The 21,444-nt window shown below is 50.3% G+C and overlaps 1 protein-coding gene across 4 annotated transcripts in view; it reads left to right on the top strand.

The window, feature by feature from the left end:
• Positions 1-15,844, top strand: part of Ubac2 (UBA domain containing 2) — a 156,785-nt gene extending 140,941 nt beyond the window's left edge. For 3 of the 4 annotated variants that reach the window (XM_045145670.1, XM_045145669.1, XM_004663384.2), the window contains 2 exons: positions 1,492-1,614; positions 14,786-15,844. In XM_045145670.1, coding sequence (XP_045001605.1) covers positions 1,492-1,614; positions 14,786-14,893 — 231 coding nt within the window. In that variant the 3' untranslated portion in view covers positions 14,894-15,844. The remainder of the gene's footprint in view (positions 1-1,491; positions 1,615-14,785) is intronic. The other variant, XM_045145668.1, reaches the window with a different exon arrangement.
• The last annotated feature ends 5,600 nt before the right edge of the window (positions 15,845-21,444 follow it).

Genomic DNA, 21,444 nt, shown 5'->3' with positions numbered 1-21,444 from the left:
CCTCGAACCGGGGTCCTTAGGCTTCACAGGCAAGCGCTTAACCGCTAAGCCATCTCTCCAGCCCTAAATTAAATATTTAAAGAAATCACATAACCCAGAGCAGCTTGTGGAGAAAAAAAAAAAAAAAAAAAAAGAGGTTCATTTTGGCTTACAGGCTCAAGGGAGAAGTTCCATGATGGCAGGGAGAAACGATGGCATGAGCAGAGGGTGGACATACATAAGGAGGGCAGTAGCAACAGGAGAGTGTGCCAGAGCAAACCCTGCCAAGGGCACTGCCTATAACACCCATAAGCCCGCCCCCAACAATAACCACCTCCAGGAGGCATTAATTCCCAAATCTCCATCAGCTGGGAACCTAGCATTCAGAACACCTGAGTTTCTGGGGGGGGTTTCCCTGAATCAAACCATCACAGGTGTCAGTCTTGACCCCACACCCTCATCCCATGTGATTAACCTCAACTAATTCCAAACATTTCCAGATACCCCCTGGAGAGCAGAGTCACCACTATTAAGGTCAATTTAGAAAGTTTGGGAGATGGCTTAGTGAGTACCCAAGTTTGGATGCCAAGTACCCAACATTAAAAAAAAAAAAAAAAAGAAAAGAAAAAATGGGGCCAGGCATGGTGGCGCACGCCTTTAATCCCAGCACTCAGGAGGCAGAGGTAGGAGGATTGCCATGAGTTCAAGGCCACCCTGAGACTAGATAGTGAATTCCAGATCAGTCTGGCCTAGAGTGAGACCCTACCCCGAACAACAAAACAAACAAAAAGCCAAGTATGGTGGCACTTCTTTTTTTAATTCTCTCTTTCCCAGAGGTTTTTACAGGTTGGCACATAGCTACATAGAGATTAAAAAAAAAAAAAAAAAAAGCATCACTCAGTCCATTTTTTCTTCACATTTTAAGTAGGAAATGAAATTACCTTCAATCTTAGGTATCCACAGAGCCAACTCTTAAGAACATGGTTCCGGATCCGAACTTGTGAATGTCGTGTCCTGTGACAGCTCTGTGCAGTGTCCTCTGCTGAGCAAGCCCAGGACTAAATACATGGTAGTGGGAGGAAGGAGAGGTGTCTGAAAGAGCTGGATGCTGAACCCTGGCACTCTTGTCTCCTTTCCATACCTCTTCCCAATGACTTACTCCCTGCAAAGCCCTGAGTTCCTGAGAGGTGACCACCATTGGGCCATTGGGACAGGGTCATTTGGGACAGAGTTGGGCCCAGGTTAGTGACTGGTGCGCCTTTCTCTGTGCACAGGGCACTTTCCACTGGCCATTATCACCTTTTGCTCTTCTGGGCCCCGTGGCACATGCTGAGCTCGTGTGTTGGCTAAAGGGTGTTAGGAAACCCGGGATTTCAGTGGCTTGCCTGTAGCAGAGGAGAGTGGCCTTTTCTTTCCTGACTGGAGACACACTGCCTTCCCTCCGGGGAGGCTCCTGCACAAGCCCCACTGCGCCTGTGCCTGACTGGTGACCATGTGTTGCTTTCTCCATAGGGAGGAATGATCAACTGGAATCGGCTTTTCCCTCCTCTACGTCAGCGACGCAATGTAAACTACCAGGATGGCCGGCGGTCGGAGCAGCAAGCGCCCCCTCCCCTGGAGGTGTCTGAAGAGCAGGTAACCAATGACACCCGTACCCGACCCAGTGCATGGCACAGGCTTGAAGCAGTTTGGGCCAGAGAGAAATACAAGCTTGATTGTAAGAGACCTCGAAGACATCCAGCAGCGCTGGGCTGCTGTGGGGTTTATAGGTCGGAAGAAAGCATGATTTGTGCAGGAAATGCGTTGTGTGACATGTGTTAAAAACTGTTACACTTCATATAGGAAAAAGTTTGTCAGACTGACTGTAACCCTAGCACGCAGGAGCCTGAGAAAGAAGTTTGAGTTCCAGGCCAGCCTGGGTGGCATATCAAGGCCTGTCAAAAAGCAAAAGGAGGGCTGGAGAGATGGCTTAGCGGTTAAGCGCTTGCCTGTGAAGCCTAAGGACCCCGGTTCGAGGCTCGGTTCCCCAGGTCCCACGTTAGCCAGATGCACAAGGGGGCGCACGCATCTGGAGTTCGTTTGCAGAGGCTGGAAGCCCTGGCGCGCCCATTCTCTCTCTCTCCCTCTATCTGCCTTTCTCTCTGTGTCTGTCGCTCTCAAATAAATAAAAAAATAAAAATAAAAAAATAAATAAAAATAAATTTAAAAAAAAAGCAAAAGGATAGGAAGGAAATGGGTTTCCTGCAAAGGGTGGCACAGGAGTGGAAGGCAGGGAAGAGAGCGGCCCCTCTGTGTGGTTTTGGCTCTTACGATTTCAATCACATTAATATTTTACCTGTCCAAAAACCAAATCAACAAGAATAGGAACCATCATGAAACTGAAAAGAAACACATGACCCAGCCACATTTTAAATGAACAACACAGTCATGGCAGACAGCTCAGCAGCTAATGGCACTTGTTGGCAAAGCCTGCAGGCCTGGGTTCACTTCCCTAGTGCCCGTGTAAAGCTGGATGCCAAAGGTGGTGGGTGCATGACTCTGCCGCTCACGTGCAAGAAACATATATAACATACATAACATGCATGTGCACAAATAAGAAAATAAATAGATGAATAAACGTCTTTAAAGGTAGAGGGATTGGGCTGGAGAGATGGCTTAGCGGTTAAGCGCTTGCCTGTGAAGCCTAAGGACCCCGGTTCGAGGCTCGGTTCCCCAGGTCCCACGTTAGCCAGATGCACAAGGGGCGCACGCGTCTGGAGTTCGTTTGCAGAGGCTGGAAGCCCTGGCGCGCCCATTCTCTCTCTCTCCCTCTATCTGTCTTTCTGTCTGTGTCTGTCGCTCTCAAATAAATAAATAAATTAAAAAAATTAAAAAAACAAAAGGTAGAGGGATTTAGTAGCTTTTGAGCATAATATACCTTGGGTCTAAAATTTTAAATACCTAGAAACAAATCTTAAGCTTTCGTCCAGGTTTTCATAGTGTCACAATGGCAATTCTGACATTATGTTGTATGCACTATAGGGTTATAGATGTATTACAGATGAGGAAATAGGTTGGTCTTACTGTGGAAACATGAACCAAGGCTAGAACGGGGCAATCTAGAAAGAACTGTGAGAGTCGGACTTGTGTGCATGCCTGTGTGTGCACGCTCTGCGCATGTGCTCTGGCACTGGCTGAAAGAGCTCAGAATTAACAACATCCCCGTGGTGCTGAGCATACCCCTGCCTGGACGGGGTTTTGAAACAATTCCCCCCCACCCTGGAATGAAGCAGACTTCTTAGTAGATCCTCGCCAGGAATGAGGAGTAACTCTGGGTGAGGCGCCTGCCGCACAAGCCTGAGCACCTGCGCTCAGATCCCCAGAAGCCGTGTGAAAGCCGATCAGCAGTGGCGGGTGGGCCTGGAATCCCCGTGCTGGGGCGGCCGAGGCGGGCAGCGCCACCTCCTGCTGCTGGCTGTGCGGCCAAGTCCGTGAGTGATGCGCTCCGTGAGCGGTCCTGTGCCAGAAACCTACTTCCACCCACACGCACACATACACACCTGCACACTCACAGCCTGCACACACACGTAGGAACAAGCGCACGCACATAAACACACAAAAAGGAGAGAGAGAGAGATAAAGGGAGGGAGGGAGAGGAGAGAAAGAGAGAGGGAAAGAGCAGTCCCAGAGCAGGGTAGGGAAGATACAAAATCACCTGGGATCTTGTGCCAAGTAGCAAAAAGGACTCCAGAGGCAGCTGAGAGACCTAGGACAGATCACTGGCCAGATCTAGGAGAGCCGCTTGGAGTATTTAAGGACAGTAGTTTAATATACACAGGCAGGAATGGTCTGTGGGGGTCATACTGATGTTGATTGATAAACCTTTACAAACACACATGTGGAAGAAAGAGCCCATTTTTCCTTCGTGTGGGAGGTCGTGCACTGTGGAAGGACGGTGATATTGGAACAGTCACAGCTCTGCAAGCACCACAGTGCAGACAGCTTCAGGAAGAAGCGTCCGTGCATGAAGACTGGGCTGTATGTACCGCTAAGTGTGTCCCCGTGAGCAAGTTCAGGAGAGGGAAGCTAGTCACCGTGCCGTGACCAAAGTGACCATTGCCGGTAGTGGCCCAGGAGGCATTGTCTGTGCACCTGGAGGGATGTCACTGTGTGGTCCATGCACAGTGCTCACCTTTACCCAACAAGGGGCTTTCTCTAAGCTGCCTGGCCTGCGGCCTTCAAAATAGCAGTGTGTCATCTGCTCTGGGCTAACGATGAGGGAGGGAGCGCCACCTAGATGCAGTACGTGCTGCTGGGCTGCGTTCTTGGGGGAAAGGGAGTGTTGGTTTGGGTCAAGAGAGGACGCTGCTTTTCGACTGGACAGTAGTATTAAAGTCACATCCCGGCTGTGCAACAAGCACAGTGCGAGCATTGCTTACTGTGCGCATGCGCCACCTCATCCGGCCACACCGAGGCCACCTGTCCCGCCTCCCTTAGGGAACTCCCAGACAAACATCAGCCCAGAGATAAGAAAGAAAAGCCCTCATAAGTTGGCATGTTACAGTCGAAAAAGCAAGGTAAGTCCCAAGCCCCCTGGAAGGAAATGTCAAGGTTCTGTGACATTGCTGTTTGCTCCGCAGAGCAGCGAGTGAGTCACACTTTTCACAGGACGCCTCGGTAACAAGGGGAGGTCTCTCTTGGTTTTGGCAGTTTGTGGGGGAAAGTGTCAAGAAGAAGAATAAGGAGAGCGTATGTAACTGAAGTCTGTAGGTGGTTTTTTAATGTATCACTTTCCCTTGGTCCCCCCAGTACATCCGTTTAACATCCTGTAACTCTTCCCGGCTGCGTTGAGAGAGCGCAGAATCACGAGCACTTACCTCCCTGCCTAGTTTCCCACTGGGCTTGTGTGCATGAGCACTCTGTCTCTCATTTCCTAAACTCTGTTCTTTGTGGTTCTCGATATTTCTGAAAATGGCAGCTACAGTCAGCTGGGTTCTCGCAGGCATTACGTGCTCTGCACAGCCTTGGCACCTGTCTGTAGAAGGTGACAAGGATGCTATTGCCCTCAGATGTTAGCAATTAAGTTTAGAATACGAGGTATCTTAGGATTTCTTGGTTTGTTTATTTATTCCTAGTACTAGTAACTAGTAGCTAGTCAGCTTAGGATCTCTTGGTTTGTCATTTATTCCCAGTAGTATTTGTAATATTATTTGTTAATAACAAGATAATGATAACTTCTCTTCTGTTTTTTTTTTTTTCTCTAAGTATTGAAATTTGTTTTTGAAGTACTGGGGGTAGAATCCAGGTTCTTGAGGCACGCATCCTACCACTGAGCTACACCCCAGCTTGAGTCATTTCATTTATTGTTTTGTGTGTGTGTGTGTGTGTGTGTGTGTGTGTGTGTGTATGCATGCACGCATGTGCTGTACATGTGTGGATGCATGCATCTTCATATATGTGTGGATGCATCGGCGTGTATAGGTACATATGGATGCATGCATGTGTAGGCCAGAGGCTGGCATTGAGTGTCCCCTGTCACTCTCCACCTTATGTTTTATTTAATTAGTTTATTCATTAATTTATTTATTTGTGGGAGAGAGAGAGAGAGAGAATGGCATGCCAAGGCCTCTTGCTGCTGCAAGTGAACTTTAATATTATTTATTTACTTACTTTAGAGAGAGAGAATGGGCGCACCAGGGCCTCCAACCACAGCAAATGAACTCCACACACATGTGCCACCTTGTGCATCTTGCTTATGTGGGTCCTGGGGAACTGAACCTGGGTACTTGGGCTTTGCAGGCAAGTGCCTTAACCACTAAGCCATCCCTCCAGCCCCCAAATGAATTTTAGGTACATGCTCCACTTTGCATCTGGCTTTATGTGGTCCTGGGGAATCCAACTCAGGCAGGCAGGTTTTGCAAGCAAGTGTCTTTAACTGCTGGGCCATCTCCCAGCTCCTCCATCTTACCTTTTTTTAATTTACTTTTTTTTGACAACTTCCATAATTGTAGATAGTAACCTGTTGCAGTCAGGTTCACATTGCTGGTAGAAATCACCCACCCAGCCAAGAGCAATTTGTGGGAAAAAGAGATTTATTTTGGCTTACAGACTTGAGGGGAAGCTCCATGATGGCAAGAGAAATGATGACATGAGCAGAGGGTGGACATCACCCCCTGGCCAACATTAGGTGGACCATAGCAACAGGAGAGTGTGCCAAACACTGGCAAAGGGAAACTGGCTATAACACCCATAAGCCTGCCCCCAACAATACACTGCCTCCAGGAGGCGTTAATACCCAAATCTCCAACAGCTGGGAACCTAGCATTCAGAGCACCTAAGTTTGTGGGGGACACCTGAATCAAACCACCACATTTCAACCCTGGCCTTCATAAACTGATAACTATATATGATATAAAATGCAATGCACTCATCCAATTTTAAAATTCCCCATAGTTATCATCAATTTCAGTAATATTCATACATCCTCATAGTCCAAGGTCTTCTAATTGAGCCATAATACCAACAAAAGCCAAAACCCATAATGGCACGGAATAAACATTCACACTGCAAAAGATGGCATTGGGTATAGCAAAGAAATATTCAGCCAATACAAGATTTAAAACAAGGTAAACATCAAACTCTGTAGCTCTAAGTCCAACAACTCTAGTCAGTGACAAATCTCCAAGTCCAATAATTCTAACCAATGAAAAGTATCTGGAGAGCCTCCATCTCAAGGAAGCCAAGCAGAATAGCAGCAGAAGACACCCAGGGTCAGACCTCCACACATGAACACACAGGGTACACGCGTCTGCACACACATGCATGTACCACACATACCAAGAATGGAGGGAGGGGATGAAGAGAGGAATTCAGAGCCTGGTGCTATCAGTGTTTGTAACCATTGGAAACAGTCACAGGACAGGGTTTGTGTGACTTGTGTCGTCCAGTGTATGGTGAGTGTTCGTGATCATGGAAACAGTCACAGGACAGGGTTTGCGTGGCTTGTGTCGTCCAGTGTATGGTGAGTGTTCGTGATCATGGAAACAGTCACAGGACAGGGTTTGCGTGGCTTGTGTCGTCCAGTGTATGGTGAGTGTTCGTGATCATGGAAACAGTCACAGGACAGGGTTTGCGTGACTTGTGTCGTCCAGTGTATGGTGAGTGTTCGTGATCATGGAAACAGTCACAGGACAGGGTTTGCGTGGCTTGTGTCGTCCAGTGTATGGTGAGTGTTCGTGATCATGGAAACAGTCACAGGACAGGGTTTGCGTGACTTGTGTCGTCCAGTGTATGGTGAGTGTTCATGATCACTGGAAACAGTCACAGGACAGGGTTTGTGTGACTTGTGTCGTCCAGTGTATGGTGAGTGTTCGTGATCATGGAAACAGTCACAGGACAGGGTTTGCGTGACTTGTGTCGTCCAGTGTATGGTGAGTGTTCGTGATCATGGAAACAGTCACAGGACAGGGTTTGCGTGGCTTGTGTCGTCCAGTGTATGGTGAGTGTTCGTGATCATGGAAACAGTCACAGGACAGGGTTTGCGTGACTTGTGTCGTCCAGTGTATGGTGAGTGTTCATGATCACTGGAAACAGTCACAGGACAGGGTTTGTGTGACTTGTGTCGTCCAGTGTATGGTGAGTGTTCGTGATCATGGAAACAGTCACAGGACAGGGTTTGTGTGGCTTGTGTCGTCCAGTGTATGGTAAGTGTTCGTGATCATGGAAACAGTCACAGGACAGGGTTTGCGTGGCTTGTGTCGTCCAGTGTATGGTGAGTGTTCGTGATCACTGGAAACAGTCACAGGACAGGGTTTGTGTGACTTGTGTCGTCCAGTGTATGGTGAGTGTTCGTGATCATGGAAACAGTCACAGGACAGGGTTTGTGTGACTTGTGTCGTCCAGTGTATGGTGAGTGTTCGTGATCATGGAAACAGTCACAGGACAGGGTTTGCGTGACTTGTGTCGTCCAGTGTATGGTGAGTGTTCGTGATCATGGAAACAGTCACAGGACAGGGTTTGCGTGGCTTGTGTCGTCCAGTGTATGGTGAGTGTTCGTGATCATGGAAACAGTCACAGGACAGGGTTTGCGTGGCTTGTGTCGTCCAGTGTATGGTGAGTGTTCGTGATCATGGAAACAGTCACAGGACAGGGTTTGTGTGACTTGTGTCGTCCAGTGTATGGTGAGTGTTCGTGATCATGGAAACAGTCACAGGACAGGGTTTGCGTGACTTGTGTCGTCCAGTGTATGGTGAGTGTTCGTGATCATGGAAACAGTCACAGGACAGGGTTTGCGTGACTTGTGTCGTCCAGTGTATGGTGAGTGTTCGTGATCATGGAAACAGTCACAGGACAGGGTTTGTGTGACTTGTGTCGTCCAGTGTATGGTGAGTGTTCGTGATCACTGGAAACAGTCACAGGACAGGGTTTGCGTGACTTGTGTCGTCCAGTGTATGGTGAGTGTTCGTGATCACTGGAAACAGTCACAAGACAGGGTTTGTGTGACTTGTGTCGTCCAGTGTATGGTGAGTGTTCGTGATCATGGAAACAGTCACAGGACAGGGTTTGTGTGACTTGTGTCGTCCAGTGTATGGTGAGTGTTCGTGATCACTGGAAACAGTCACAGGACAGGGTTTGCATGGCTTGTGTCGTCCAGTGTATGGTGAGTGTTCATGTTACTGGGTTGTAAGGGATGATGATAAGTCGGCAAGGAAGGTGGCCAGTCATATAGGGTATTACTTGGGGAAGACAAGGCAGGAGCAGCTTCACCAAAGGCCTTGATTGAGTCATGGGCTCTGCTCTTAGGCTTTCACTAAGAACCTGGTGGATTTTATACAGTAAATTGCATGGCATCCCGAGAGGATGGACCGCAAGTACAGGAAGGGCAGGCAAACCCTCCGGACCGCAGGTGTAGCCTAGTCCCGCCCTGCTCACAAACATGGCACGCCCGGGTGCTTAACACCAGGACGCAGCCGCGAGGAGTTTCACTTGTCGCGTGCGTAAGACGCTCCCGGCACGAGCGCGGCTGCGTGGATTCCAGGTGTGGTCTCTGAGACTTCCGTTCCTCCAAATAGAATGGTTTTGAGCACACAATAGACTTCCAATCTAGCTGACAAACTAGCAAAACATAATTAGTATTTGAGAATCTAAGAAAAACATTTTGAGCCAGGGTCTCTAGGGAGTCCAGGCTGGCCTGCATCGCAATGCTCCTGCTTCAGCCTCCTGAGCGCTGGGACTGTAGGCTCTCGGTACCGCGTCTGCCTGCGAATCTAAATCTTGGTGGAGTTCTCTCCTCTCATCTCACCTCAGGCATTCTCTCTACCATCTTCCAAAAAGCCCCTTAGACTTTAGAGCTCTCACTTCTACAGCAGAGCCCTTGCTAATGTCCCTGTGGCTGCAGGTCCCCGTGTAGCTCTGCTGTGAGTATGTATAGCTGAGTGAAAGCCTATTGATTTGGTGCCTCTCGTGCTGTCTGGTTTCCCTGGTGGGTGGTGGGTGGTGGGTGGTAGGCGCCAGGCAGCCTCTCCTCCCACCCTGAGCCTGCTGCACAGGTGCCTGTGTGCCTGTGCACCCCCCTTCAAGAGCGCTTAAAGATGTGCTCCAGACGGGGCTGGCAGGTCACCCCATCACCACCTCTGGTGAGTGGAAATGTGTCCTAACAAAATGTCACAGGTAACTTTGTTACAGCAAAGTATTGGGTGGCAATCAGAAATTTAATCCAGCTTTGCTGAGGTGCCCGATCCTGCTGGGTGTTCCAGAAGATATCGGCACGGAGCTCGCCCTGCCTTTGCTCACAATGTGCCTCTCACTGATCCTGTTCAGCAGGAGGTGTGAGAAGGGCCTCAGCGTCCTCAGGAAGGAGGGCGGACGGAAGGAAGAGCTGTCCTCAGCACTGGACACTCCAGGGGTCTCGAACCAGTGAGGGACGGGGCTGGCGGGAGAGGCTACTGGGCTGAGGGGAAATAAAATAGTAAGGTTTGAGCTTTGTTGCTGTTGTTTTTGAGGCAGGGTCTCACTCTAGCACAGGCCCATCTTAACTCAGAGTGATCCTCCTGCCTCGGGTTCCTGAGTATGGGATTATAGGCGTTCACCCTCATGCCCGGCTCACAAATGCTAGTTTCAGTGAATGGGCCCTGCCACCCAAGGGCAACCAAACACTGGACAGAACCCACATCAGGCCACATCAGGTAGGCATCACATCTACAAGCACAGAATTTGGGAAGTAAAAACCCAAAACACCATTTGTTTTTCTGACACTCATGGCTAAAGGGAAGTTAAGGAAAACCACAGTCTTTGTTGAGCAAACCATACGGTTGTCACTGAGGGAGTCGGTATGAATCTCATTGAAACATGTCCCACTCCACTTGTAGCAAATAGGAGTTGAACTGTAAATAGAATACCAAGTAAGAGTTGATTAAGAATTATCTTGAAGCCGGGCGTGGTGGCGCACGCCTTTCATCCCAGCACTCAGGAGGCAGAGGTAGGAGGATCGCCTAGAGTTCAAGGCCACCCTGAGACTACATAGTGAATTCCAGGTCAGCCTGAGCCAGAGTGAGACCCTACCTCGAAAAACCAAAAAAATAAAAAATGAATTATCTTGAGATGATAGTAAAAATAACAATAATAATAATAATAACCCAGTCATTGAAGATGTTTAACATTTTAAAAAGAGAAAGGAGGGCTGAAGAGATGGCTTAGTGGTTAAGGCACTTGCCTGTGAAGCCTAAGGACCCAGGTTTGATTCCCCAGGACCCACATAAGCCAGATGCACAAGGTGGCACATGCGTTTGGAGTTTGTCTCCCTCTCCTTCCTTACCCCCACTCCAGTAAATAAATAAAAATAAAAAGAGAAAGGAACGGAAAATAAGGATTTGTCTCCTCTGTAGGTTATTTTTTTCTTTCTCATCCATCTGATCTCTTTTGGAAAAACATATGGGAGAAGTATATCCCACCTCATTCTGCTTCACGCATTGTCAGCTGACAGTGACAGTGCCCTCTGAGGCATTGGTTCCTGTCTGAGTTCCCTGCCTTGGGTCAGCCAGCCGTGGGGCTGCGTCCTGTCACAGGAGGCGCAGAGGGCCACTGGCGCCTGCGGTGAGGCCTGTGACGAAAGGCCCCTGATGGAGATTCAGTCTCCTTCCTGGGGGAGGCGGCTCTGCACACTGCCCAGACCAACCAAGGCGGCTGCGGAGTGAGACTGCCATGGCTGCCACCCCCTTCCCCGTGGGTCCTTTAGCCATGGCTGCCACCCCCTTCCCCGTGGGTCCTTTAGCCATGGCTGCCACCCCACCCCACCCCCATGGGTCCTGTAGATCCAGTTGTCTCAGGTCCTCTCCCCTTGAGAAAAGTCACGTGCTCAGCCAGGAAGAGCCAGCACGGGTTCCTATATTTGGGTTCAGTCCTCAGAAGTTCAAGGCCAGCCAGGGCTTCATAGAGAGACCAGGTCTGGAGGTCAGGGGAACAGAGTGCCCTCCTTGGGCACTAGCCAACCATAGTTGGTTTCCAGACAAAGTGAAGCAAAAGATTCGGAAAACTCCCATGGGGCATTTTGTAAGTTTTCCGGGCTGCTGCCAACCCCCATTACTGATTGAGGTGCCAAGCTGTTGACTCTGCTTCCAGTGGAAAGTGTCTGTTGTCATGTCCCCACAAGCTCTGAGTGTCTTCCCCTTCCTACTCTCTCGCTGGCAGTGTCCCCCGAGGACCGTCGGGACGGAAGGAGCTCACACCCGTAAGCGTGCCCACCTGCACCCTGAGCCCTTGCCTAACCCAGGCGCAGCCCCTATGGGTGTGACAAGAGACAGACCTGGCCCCACATTCCTCAGTCAGTAAAACCGCACCATAGTGGGGCTTCGAACCAGCACCCCACTCACTGTAGCTCCTCGGGGCAAGGCCAGTAAATATACCAGGTCAGTCAGCAATGAAAGAAACTGCTTTCTCAGATCTGAAAAGTATAGAAAGGCCAAAAGCAGCTCTGGCCGGAGGGGCCCGTGGCTGACCACAGAGGCGTGATCTCAGGAAAAAGGCCTGCATCAAAGGGTCTGTCAGTCGCATGCCAGACATGGCCGCTCCAGACCCAAGGGACCCATGCAGTCTGGGCTGCCTGCTGTCCTGCTGTGGTGACCTGCCTGTGCCAGCTCACCTTGAGCATCTCCAGAATCCCAAACCTCACTCACCGTCCGAGGAGAACACTCGGGCACCAGGCGAGGCAGCGACCAAACACCTGTGCTGGCCGGGGCGCATAGTACACCTCGGCTGGCCACCGCATCTGATGTTTCAACCCAGGCCTGGGACTGTCTCATAGACTGCCTACCTCAGAGCCCGTCCCCTCCCTTGATGCACGTCCACGCCAGTGCCCCCAGCCCTCCTGCCACGTGGAACGACTGGCTGGGGAGCTTGAGATCAGCACCAGATGGCCTGTGCACGGCAAAAGATTGCTGCAGTCTGAGGGCACCAAACTATCCCTTTTGACAACAATGTGTCACCAGGATATATGACAATATCTCATCACTTTTAAGAGATATGTCAGTGGCCTGGAGAATGGATAGTTCTAGTAAGTGGAAGCAGGTTTAAAAATGGTTAAATATGTTGATTAGCCGCTTGAACCTAGACAGAGATTTCTGAGAAGTTCCAGGCTCTGTCTTCTGTCTGGTCTACGTGACACTGTCATCATAATAATTCCAATAAAGTTTGAAGGTTTGCTGAGCATATGTGGGGGAGATACAGGCTTGAGGAAGATGATTAACAGCAGAATTAAAATTGAAAGCGTTTGGGCTGAAGGGGCTTAGTAGTTAACATATTTGCCTGCAAAGCCAAAGGACCCAGGTTCAATTCCCCAGGACCCACATTAGCCAGATGCACAAGGGGGGTGTGCATCTGGAGTTCATTTGCAGTGGTGTACCCATTCACTCTCTTCCTCTTTCTCTGTCAAATAAATAAATAATATTTTTTTAAAAAATTAAAAGAATTCATTTTGATTGGCTAGAAAACAGGCATAGAGATGAATAGTCCTGTACATAGAAAGTCAAGGTAGAATTGGAGAAACCTGGCCTGAATATTCCAGGTGAAAATCCCACGGTTTTATTTATTTATTTGAGAGAGAATGGGCATGCCAGCACATCAGCCACTGCAAACAAACTTCAGACATAGGGCCACCTTGTGCATCTGGCCTACGTGGACCCTGGGGAATCAAACCTGGATCTATGGGCTTTGCAGGCAAGCACCTTGACTGCTAAGCCACCTCCCCAGCCCCACATCTCAGGTTTTTGGCAAGCCCTACCTGACCTGGCCACACCACTGTGGCCCCCGCACAGGAGTCTGCATGTGCATGCGCACACACCCCCCCCTCCCGTCAGCTGCGCCCTTGGAATTGCATTCCGTTCTGGGCACCATGTGTTCAGACAGTGCATAACGAGAACATGGAGAGGAAGGATTAGTCTGGAAAGTGCTGGGGCCCGAAACAGGGTCGTGGTTTGAATATGAGCTCTCCACACAGATGCTTCTAGCAAAGCAGAGTAGCCAGCTAGTGGCGCTGTGTTGGGGGTGCTGTAAACTTCAGGAGGTGGGGTCTTTCTAGAGGAAGGGAGGAAGTAGGGGCAGGTCCTTGGGTACCTTGACTCCGGCCCTTTCGTGTCCCTTTCTCTGTTCCACCAGATGATGTCTCTGAAACTGAGCCGAAGCTAGCCTTCCTTTCCTTACGATGTCCTCAGCTATCTCATTTCAGCTCTGCAAAGTAACCACTGCACACAGGACGGGACTCGTGTCCTCAGCACAGTCAGCACCATGAATTCAGCCCCAGGGGCCCAGGACAGGCCAGGGAGGCCCAAGGACTTTAGTCAGGAGAGACGTGCTGAGGGCCTCATGAAAGGAGTCACAGGCCAGTGCCAGGGGATGCGCCTCGGGCAGAGACAGCAGCCCGGAGAAGGGGGAGCTGGGGCCACCCCAGAGCTGGGTGCCGGCAGAGAGGAGCGGTCAGCGTGAGGATACTTCCCGCCTGTGGGGCACAGCGGCCTCCGTGGCCGCTTCCACCTACAGGGAGTGAGGCCAAGGGCAGGCTTTCCCGGGGGAGGGAGGGAGGGAAGCAGCTGCCTGGTTCTTCTCACACCCAGGAGAGCCGGGCTGGCATCGCTGTGGCCCCTACCAGGCTCACCTGCCCGGCCCTTGCCCAGCACAGCTGTCGTCGCACGTGGGCAGCGCCTTGTAAGGCAGACCCATCCTGGAGGTGCTGACACCTTCAGTTTGGACACACATGAGCTGAAACGACAGCTTTGGACAACGTTCCTTGTGTGTCCCTTCTTCCAAACCTCATTGGGGAAGGAAAGCTCTGCCTGAGGATCCCTTGGGCTCCCCTAGGCTGCCTCGCACCTTCTCCTTGCTGGCATCTCCCTGCCCATGTCAGCTCCTCCTCTAGCCACTCCCACGCCCCACACCCTCCGTGACCCGCAGTTCTGGGCTTCAATCAGAAGGAAAATGAAGAACATTTACTGGACCTGGGGTTAGCCCACAAGGCCTCTGCAACACCTATAACACCAAAAAGCTCAATGTTATGAGTGTCATCAATCAGCGTACACTAGACGGCACTGTGTAGTCGTGTGTGTCGATGTAAGTCGTCCCCGAGCTAGTTCAGAGCATGCGTACTTGGGAATGCCTTCCTGGTCTTTAAGACAGGGCCTCGTGTAACCCTGGCTGGCCTTGAACTCCTTTCCTCCTGCCTCGCCCTCCCAGGCACTCCCAGCTTCTCTCACTCACCTTCGCTGAGCAGGTTTGCTCTTCCCTCCAGGACTCGGGGTGAGCAGAGTGCTGTACCCCTCACCTGTCTGTTCTCTGCTCGCAGGTGGCTCGGCTCATGGAGATGGGGTTTTCCAGAGGGGACGCCTTGGAAGCCCTGAGAGCTTCGAACAATGACCTCAACGTAGCCACCAACTTCCTGCTGCAGCACTGATGGCTCAGCACAGCTGCCAGGTGACAGTGGCGAGTCTCCACTGCCGTTGCCCTGGGGACCAAGCAGAGCCCGGCACAGATGTTCTTGAGAGGAGAGAGTGGGCCCACCATACCCTGTCCTTAGCTCCAAGATGGTTACTGTTGTAGTATCAAAACAAGTTTGTCATTAAATTAGCATGTATTTTCTATCTTTATTTTTTTATTGGGCATTCTCTAAGCTTGGAGAGTCATCGCTCATTCCTAACATGTTCAAATGCATTAAAATTGCAGATTGCTGCAAGCAGTCTCAGCAGCACTCCATCGGGGCTCTTGTCCTGCAGCTACCTGACCGTCGGCGTGCTGAGGGGAGGTGCTGTGACCTCAGGAGGACACGTCACACGGCGGGCTGTGGACTTGTGTTGTTGCCCCGTCCTCAGATTTGAGTTCACATCTGCCAGGCAGGCCTCCGGGCCGAGGGAGAAGCCCGGCTCCTCACTGGTCCAGCCCACTCCTGTCTAGAGGGTCTCTCTCCTTCCCACTTCCATTAAAAACAACAACAAGCCAGTACTTACATGAGGTTCTAGAACGTTCCATGATCCTTGCTGGGGTTTATTTTGCTTAGAATCTCCAGGCGTAGCCACTGAGGCCAAGGGATAAGATGGAACAAAGAGAAGAGTTGTTTCCTGGAGCCTTTCAGGGCTTCACTAGAGGCCCAGCTCCAGAAGAGCTAAGCCAGCCTTGCCCTCCACACTCAGTACCAGCCCATCTGGCAGCAGGTTCTCCCTGGCCCTCTGACGAGGCAGGCGAGGTGGGCGCAGGAGGAAGCCCGCTGTGAACAAGGACAAGGTGGAGCAGGTCGACTGCGGCTGAGGAAGCAAATCATGCAGCTGGCGTGTTCCGCGGCGAGCTCAGCATGTCAGGTTGATGCAAACTTAGGCGTGCGATATTACAATAAAGTTTTTGACGTGTTTTACTTTGCAGTATTTTTATTAGCCGTCTCTAAATAAAACTTCATTCTAGGCAGCTCCCCCAAGAAGAAAAATAAAGCCAGACTGCCCATCTTCCTTCAGAAGGCTCTGTGTCCTCCTCCTGCACAGCGTTGCCTTGGGCAATGCCAACCAGTGGTGTCTCTGCACTGAAACCAGGAACTTCTGGTCTATGGCCCTGGTAAGACCCATCCTTGGGCAGCTGGAGCCCTCAGGCTGCTCAGAATGGGTTTGAGGTGGCTTTCCACAAACCCAGCTGTTACCAAGCCCCCTGCCTGGACCTGAGGTCCCCTAGTCACTTGTGAGCACTGTGGCCACCTTCATTCTTCAGGCCAAGGCAGGCAGGCCACTTGACACTGGGCCAGGGAAGGAGGGAGTGTGCAATGACGCACCGGAAACCTCCCTCCGGTATGTCCCCAGGCTCGGGGCAGCCATGTCCAGGGTTCCTTCTCACCTTACCACAGCACCAAGCAAAAGAACACCAGGCCAAAGGCTGCCTCCACCTCCCAGAGGGATGGCACCAGCCCCACCATAAGATCACGGATGCCAGGCGCAAATTCATGGTGACCGAGGACTCCCTCCTGAGTCCCCAGACTTGCTTTCCTGCCCACAGGAACCTTGTGACCCTCTGTTTCAGTCCAGGGGAGCATGAGGAATGGACCACTAATTACACCACTGGAGAGGACCTCCTTGGAGTTTCTTCTGAGACACGTCAGCCTCTTCCCAGCTCTCTCAGCTCCGAATCTGTCCATCCTGTGGTGGCCCATGACTTTCCACTGTCGCGCAGCGTTAGCCTGATGTCTCTCTGTGTCTCCACCCTTCAGACCGTCACACACACTCCGTCTGCCTTTTCAGTCTTGGGCACCTCTGCCTTAAGCAGGTGCTGTTGCTGGCCCACTGACCCCTGCTCATAGTAACAGGAAGTGCACCCGCTCCGCAGGACTTGAGAACCACTGAGAAATCTTTCAAAGACGTCACTTAATGAAGCCTGTCGGGGGACGGGGGCATCAACATCCATTTGATTGGGTTTCCTAAGGTCTAGAAAAGACAGGGCTGCTTCATGCAGAAAACAGATAGGGCTTTGACTTTTTTTTTTTCTTTTCTGAGGTAGGGTCTCATTCTAGCTCAGGCTGACCTGGAATTCACTATGGAGTCTCAGATTGGCCTTGAACTCACGGCGATCCTCCTACCTCTGCCTCCCAAGTGCTGGGATTAAAGGTGTGCGCCACCACGCCCGACTGACTTTTCAAGCAACCATTTTCCACACTGTAAGATGGGAAAGTGGTTTCTTACCAGTATGCCCTTCTATAGCTGAATTCGGTATTGGTTGCTGGGTCAAAATGCCTGATAAGGGCTGGAGAGATGGCTTAGCAGTTAAGTGCTTGCCTGTGAAGCCTAAGGACCCCGGTTCGAAGCTTGATTCCCCAGGACCCACATTAGCCAGATGTGCAAGGGGGTGCATGCGTCTGCAGTTCATTTGCAGTAGCTGGAGGCCCTGGCACGCCCATTCTCTCTCTCTTTCTATCTGCCTCTTCCTCTGTCACTCTCAAAGAAATAAAAGTATTTTTTTTTAATGCCTGACAAAAGCACTGAAAGATGCAAGAATGCTTGACTCACAGCTGGAGTCACATTGCACCTGCAAGTCAGGGTCTCCAGCCTACGGGATGGCATCACCTACGCTCGTGTTAAGTCTTCCGTCCTTAGTTAAGCCCTCCTGGACACCCCCTCCTAGACCTACCCAGTTTCCATTGCAGTTCTAAATCCAGTGAAGTTGATCATGAACCCATGAACTCATGGGGAGCTGGGGTTCTGAGGCTAGACCCTCACTCATCCCACAGTTCTCAGAGCTGAAAGGGGCGTCAGAGGTCTCGTTGGCTAGTGAGTGTTTCCGTTGTGCAGGCGAAGCCAGCTTCCAAAGCCGTCAGTGACTTGCTGGCGACGCTGTGACGCCACATCTTGTGATGGCACCATTCAGGGAGAGCCCCTACGGCCCCCTGCCTGGCTGCTGGGAGACAAGAGGCTCTTGTTCAAGAAGCATGTGCAGAAATGCGTGTAGCTCCAGTTCTTGCTGAGGTTGCCTGGTTTTACAGTTCTGATAGGTGCCCTGGCAAATGTGCCTCTGAGTCTATGGAAAAGATTATGGTTACCACTGGTCTTCTGTTCCCACACACATAACAGAACTCTGTGTGAATATCAAAGATGAGTGAAAAGGATAAAACGAGATAAGATAAAAAAAAAAAAAAGACCTCTGCAGAGATGTTCAGCAAAATACACCAATGAGGGCTGGAGAGATGGCTTAGCGGTTAAGCGCTTGCCTGTGAAGCCTAAGGACCCCAGTTCGAGGCTCGGTTCCCCAGGTCCCACGTTCGCCAGATGCACAAGGGGGGCACACGCGTCTGGAGTTCGTTTGCAGAGGCTGGAAGCCCTGGCGCGCCCATTCTCTCTCTCTCCCTCTACCTGTCTTTCTCTCTGTGTCTGTCGCTCTCAAATAAAAAAAAAAATAAAAAAAATAAATTAAAAAAAAAATACACCGATGAGGCCTGGAGAGATGGCTCAGTGGATAAGGTGCTTGCCCGCGAAGCCTAAGGACCCATGTTCGACTCCCCAGATTCCATGTAAGCCAGGCACACAAAAGATGATGCATGCACAAGGTCACACATGCTCTCAAGGTGGCACACATATCTGGAGTTCAATTATAGTGGCTGGAGGCCCTGATGTGCCAGTTCTTTCTCATGAAAAAAAAAAAAAAGCCAGGCGTGGTGGCACATGCCTTTAATCCCAGCACTTGGGAGGCAGAGGTAGGAAGATCACCACCGTGAGACTACAAAGTGAATTCCAGGTCAGCCTGAGCTAGAGTGAGACCCTACCTCGAAAAACCAAAAAAAAAAAAAAAAAAAAAAAAGGCCAGTCTGTTGGGATTGCCTAAAAAAAAGTACACCAATAAACAAGCAAAAATAATCTTCTCACCAGGCATGGTGATGCATGCCTTTAATTGAAGAGGTAGGAAGATTGCTGTGAGTTCAAGGCCAGCCTGAGACTACATAGTGAATTCCAGGTCAGCCTAGGCAAGAGCAAGACCCTATGTGGAAAAAACCAAAAAAGTAAAATCTCCAAAGCCATGGCACAGGGCTCTCCAAGGTATTTGGCCTAGAAATTTGTGTTATAAACGGGGCCTAGAGAAAAACAACCAAACTAGCTGGTGCGCGTGGTTCCATGGGCCCAAGGCTCCCAGGCTCTCAAAGACACAGCCTGTGTCTGTTACAGCTCTGAGGTCAACTTTACCTTCATGGGCGCCCCAAAGTCCAGAGGACGCAGAAAGCTCAGTTTCCCAGTACACAAGTCACCCTTACCTCAAATGTCACCCACACCATGCCAGCGCCCGAAGATGCCCCTAGGCACTGAAGCCCAGCGTGTCAGTTACTTTTCCGGTTGCTCGAACAACATAAGGGAGCAAGGCTTGATTTTGGTCACAGTTTGGGGGCATATAGACCATCACGGTGGGGAAGGCCTGGTGGACTGCTTGTTACATTTCAGCGAACCAGGAAGCCGAGAAAACTCAGACAGGAAGTATAACCAGCCCGTTCCCCTTGATCCTTGTCACACAGCCCTGCATCTGCCAGCCAGGCCCTATGTCCAAAAACACAATCTACCAAAACTGTGCCACCAGCTAGGGTCTACGTGTTCAAACACGAGCAGATGTTTTGCACTGAAACAATTAATCCCTACCTTTCACCTCCAAACTTACCCCACACATCCTTACCTCAGGAAATGACGCCAGCCATCAAGGTCCAAACCAGGGAGCCCTCCAGACAAGCGCCCCACGTTAGCCATTCTCCACTGAATGCTGAGCACACTCGGGGCGTCTATTGTAAGTGCTGCTTACAGTTGTAGGGGTCCCCTCCTGGTCTCTGTGATTCCCCCGAGGCTAGACACCGTGCCTCCCTTATTCACTTTCTCTAGCACCTAGGGAAATACTTGGTAGATACGGGAATTAGAGAAGAAATAATTGATGAAGGTGACTATTAACCAAGAAACTGCACTGTCAATCATGGGAGATGAAAAGTGCTCCAACTTGGGCTGGAGAGATGACTTAGCGGTTAAGCGCTTGCCTGTGAAGCCTAAGGACCCCGGTTCGAGGCTCGGTTCTCCAGGTCCCACGTTAGCCAGATGCACAAGGGGGCGCACGCGTCTGGAGTTCGTTTGCAGAGGCTGGAAGCCCTGGCGCGTCCATTCTCTCTCTCCCTCTATCTGTCTTTCTCTCTGTGTCTGTCACTCTCAAATAAATAAATAAATAAAATTTTTAAAAACAAAGAAAAGTGCTCCAACCCTACCCTTTCTGAACATATCCCCCCTCCCTCCATCTCTGAGCCACTTCCTGTTTTACGAGGGAGCGGCCTTTGGCCAGGCTTGATGGCACATGTCTTTAATCTGAGCACTCAGGAGACTGAGGTAAGAGGATCACTGTGAGTTTGAGGCTAGTGTGGGACTATAGAGTGAGCTCCAGGTCAGCCTGGGCTAGAGTGAGACCCTACCTAAAAAAAAAAAAAGAAAGAAAGAAAGAAAAAGATAAGAGTGAGAGAGCAGCCCTTCACATCATGGATGGAGCTGCCTGAGGTTGCAGTCCAGTCACACCCTCCACAGTCAGTTTTACATATAGAAGGGAGTCACATTAACACTCAGGTGCACACAGAAAGACCAGCCACCTCCTGCTACAAGCTATTTGTGCCCACTACACAACAGAATGCATGCCAGGGCTTCTTGGAGTCAAAGAACCCAAGCACTGGACATGTTGTGAGCCTTTGACATTAAAATATGTGACTCTTGGCTGGAGGGATGGCTTAGCGGTTAAGGTGTTTGCCTGCAAAGCCAAAGGACCCAGGTTCAATTCCCCAGGACCCACGTGAGCCAGATACATAAAGGGGTGCATGTGTCTGGAGTTGGTTTCCAGTGGCTGGAGGGCTGGAGGCCCATTCTCTCTCTCTCCCTCTCTGGCAAATAAATAAATAAAAATAAGACATTTTTAAAATATGTAACTCTTGGGGCTGAAGAGATTGCTCAGTGGTTAAAGGCACTTGCTTGCAAAGCCTGATGGCCTTGGTTTGATTCCCCAGTACCCACAAAAAGCAAGATGCACAAAGTGGCTCATGCATCTGGAGTTTGTTTGCAGAAGTAGCGGAAAGACTATAAGAGCCAAATGAAGGGTAGGACTCCTTTCAGCATGCTCCTCCAGACACAAAATGGCCTGGATATCCATGACCTCACAGTGCCTGACACTACCTACACAAGACCATCATCATAGGAAGAAAATATCATAACATCAAAATAAAAGAGAGGCTGATTGAGATGGGGAGGAGGTATGATGGAGAGTGGCGTTTCAAAGGGGAAAGTAGGGGGAGGGAGGGAATTACCATGGGATATTGTTTACAATCATGGAAGTTGTCAATAAAATAAGAACTAAAAAAAAAAAGAAAGAAAGAAAGGTGTGGTGGTTTAAGTGTAAAATTTCCCCATAGCCTCAAGTGTTTATGATTAAGCTTCCTACTGAGTCTCCAGCGGGTGGAGCCTTTGGGAGGCGGAGCCTTGCTGG

The sequence above is a fragment of the Jaculus jaculus genome, chromosome 3 (genome assembly GCF_020740685.1).
Source record: "Jaculus jaculus isolate mJacJac1 chromosome 3, mJacJac1.mat.Y.cur, whole genome shotgun sequence".
NCBI classification, from domain to species: Eukaryota; Metazoa; Chordata; class Mammalia; order Rodentia; family Dipodidae; genus Jaculus; species Jaculus jaculus.
This window is presented reverse-complemented; position numbering and strand designations above follow the sequence as displayed.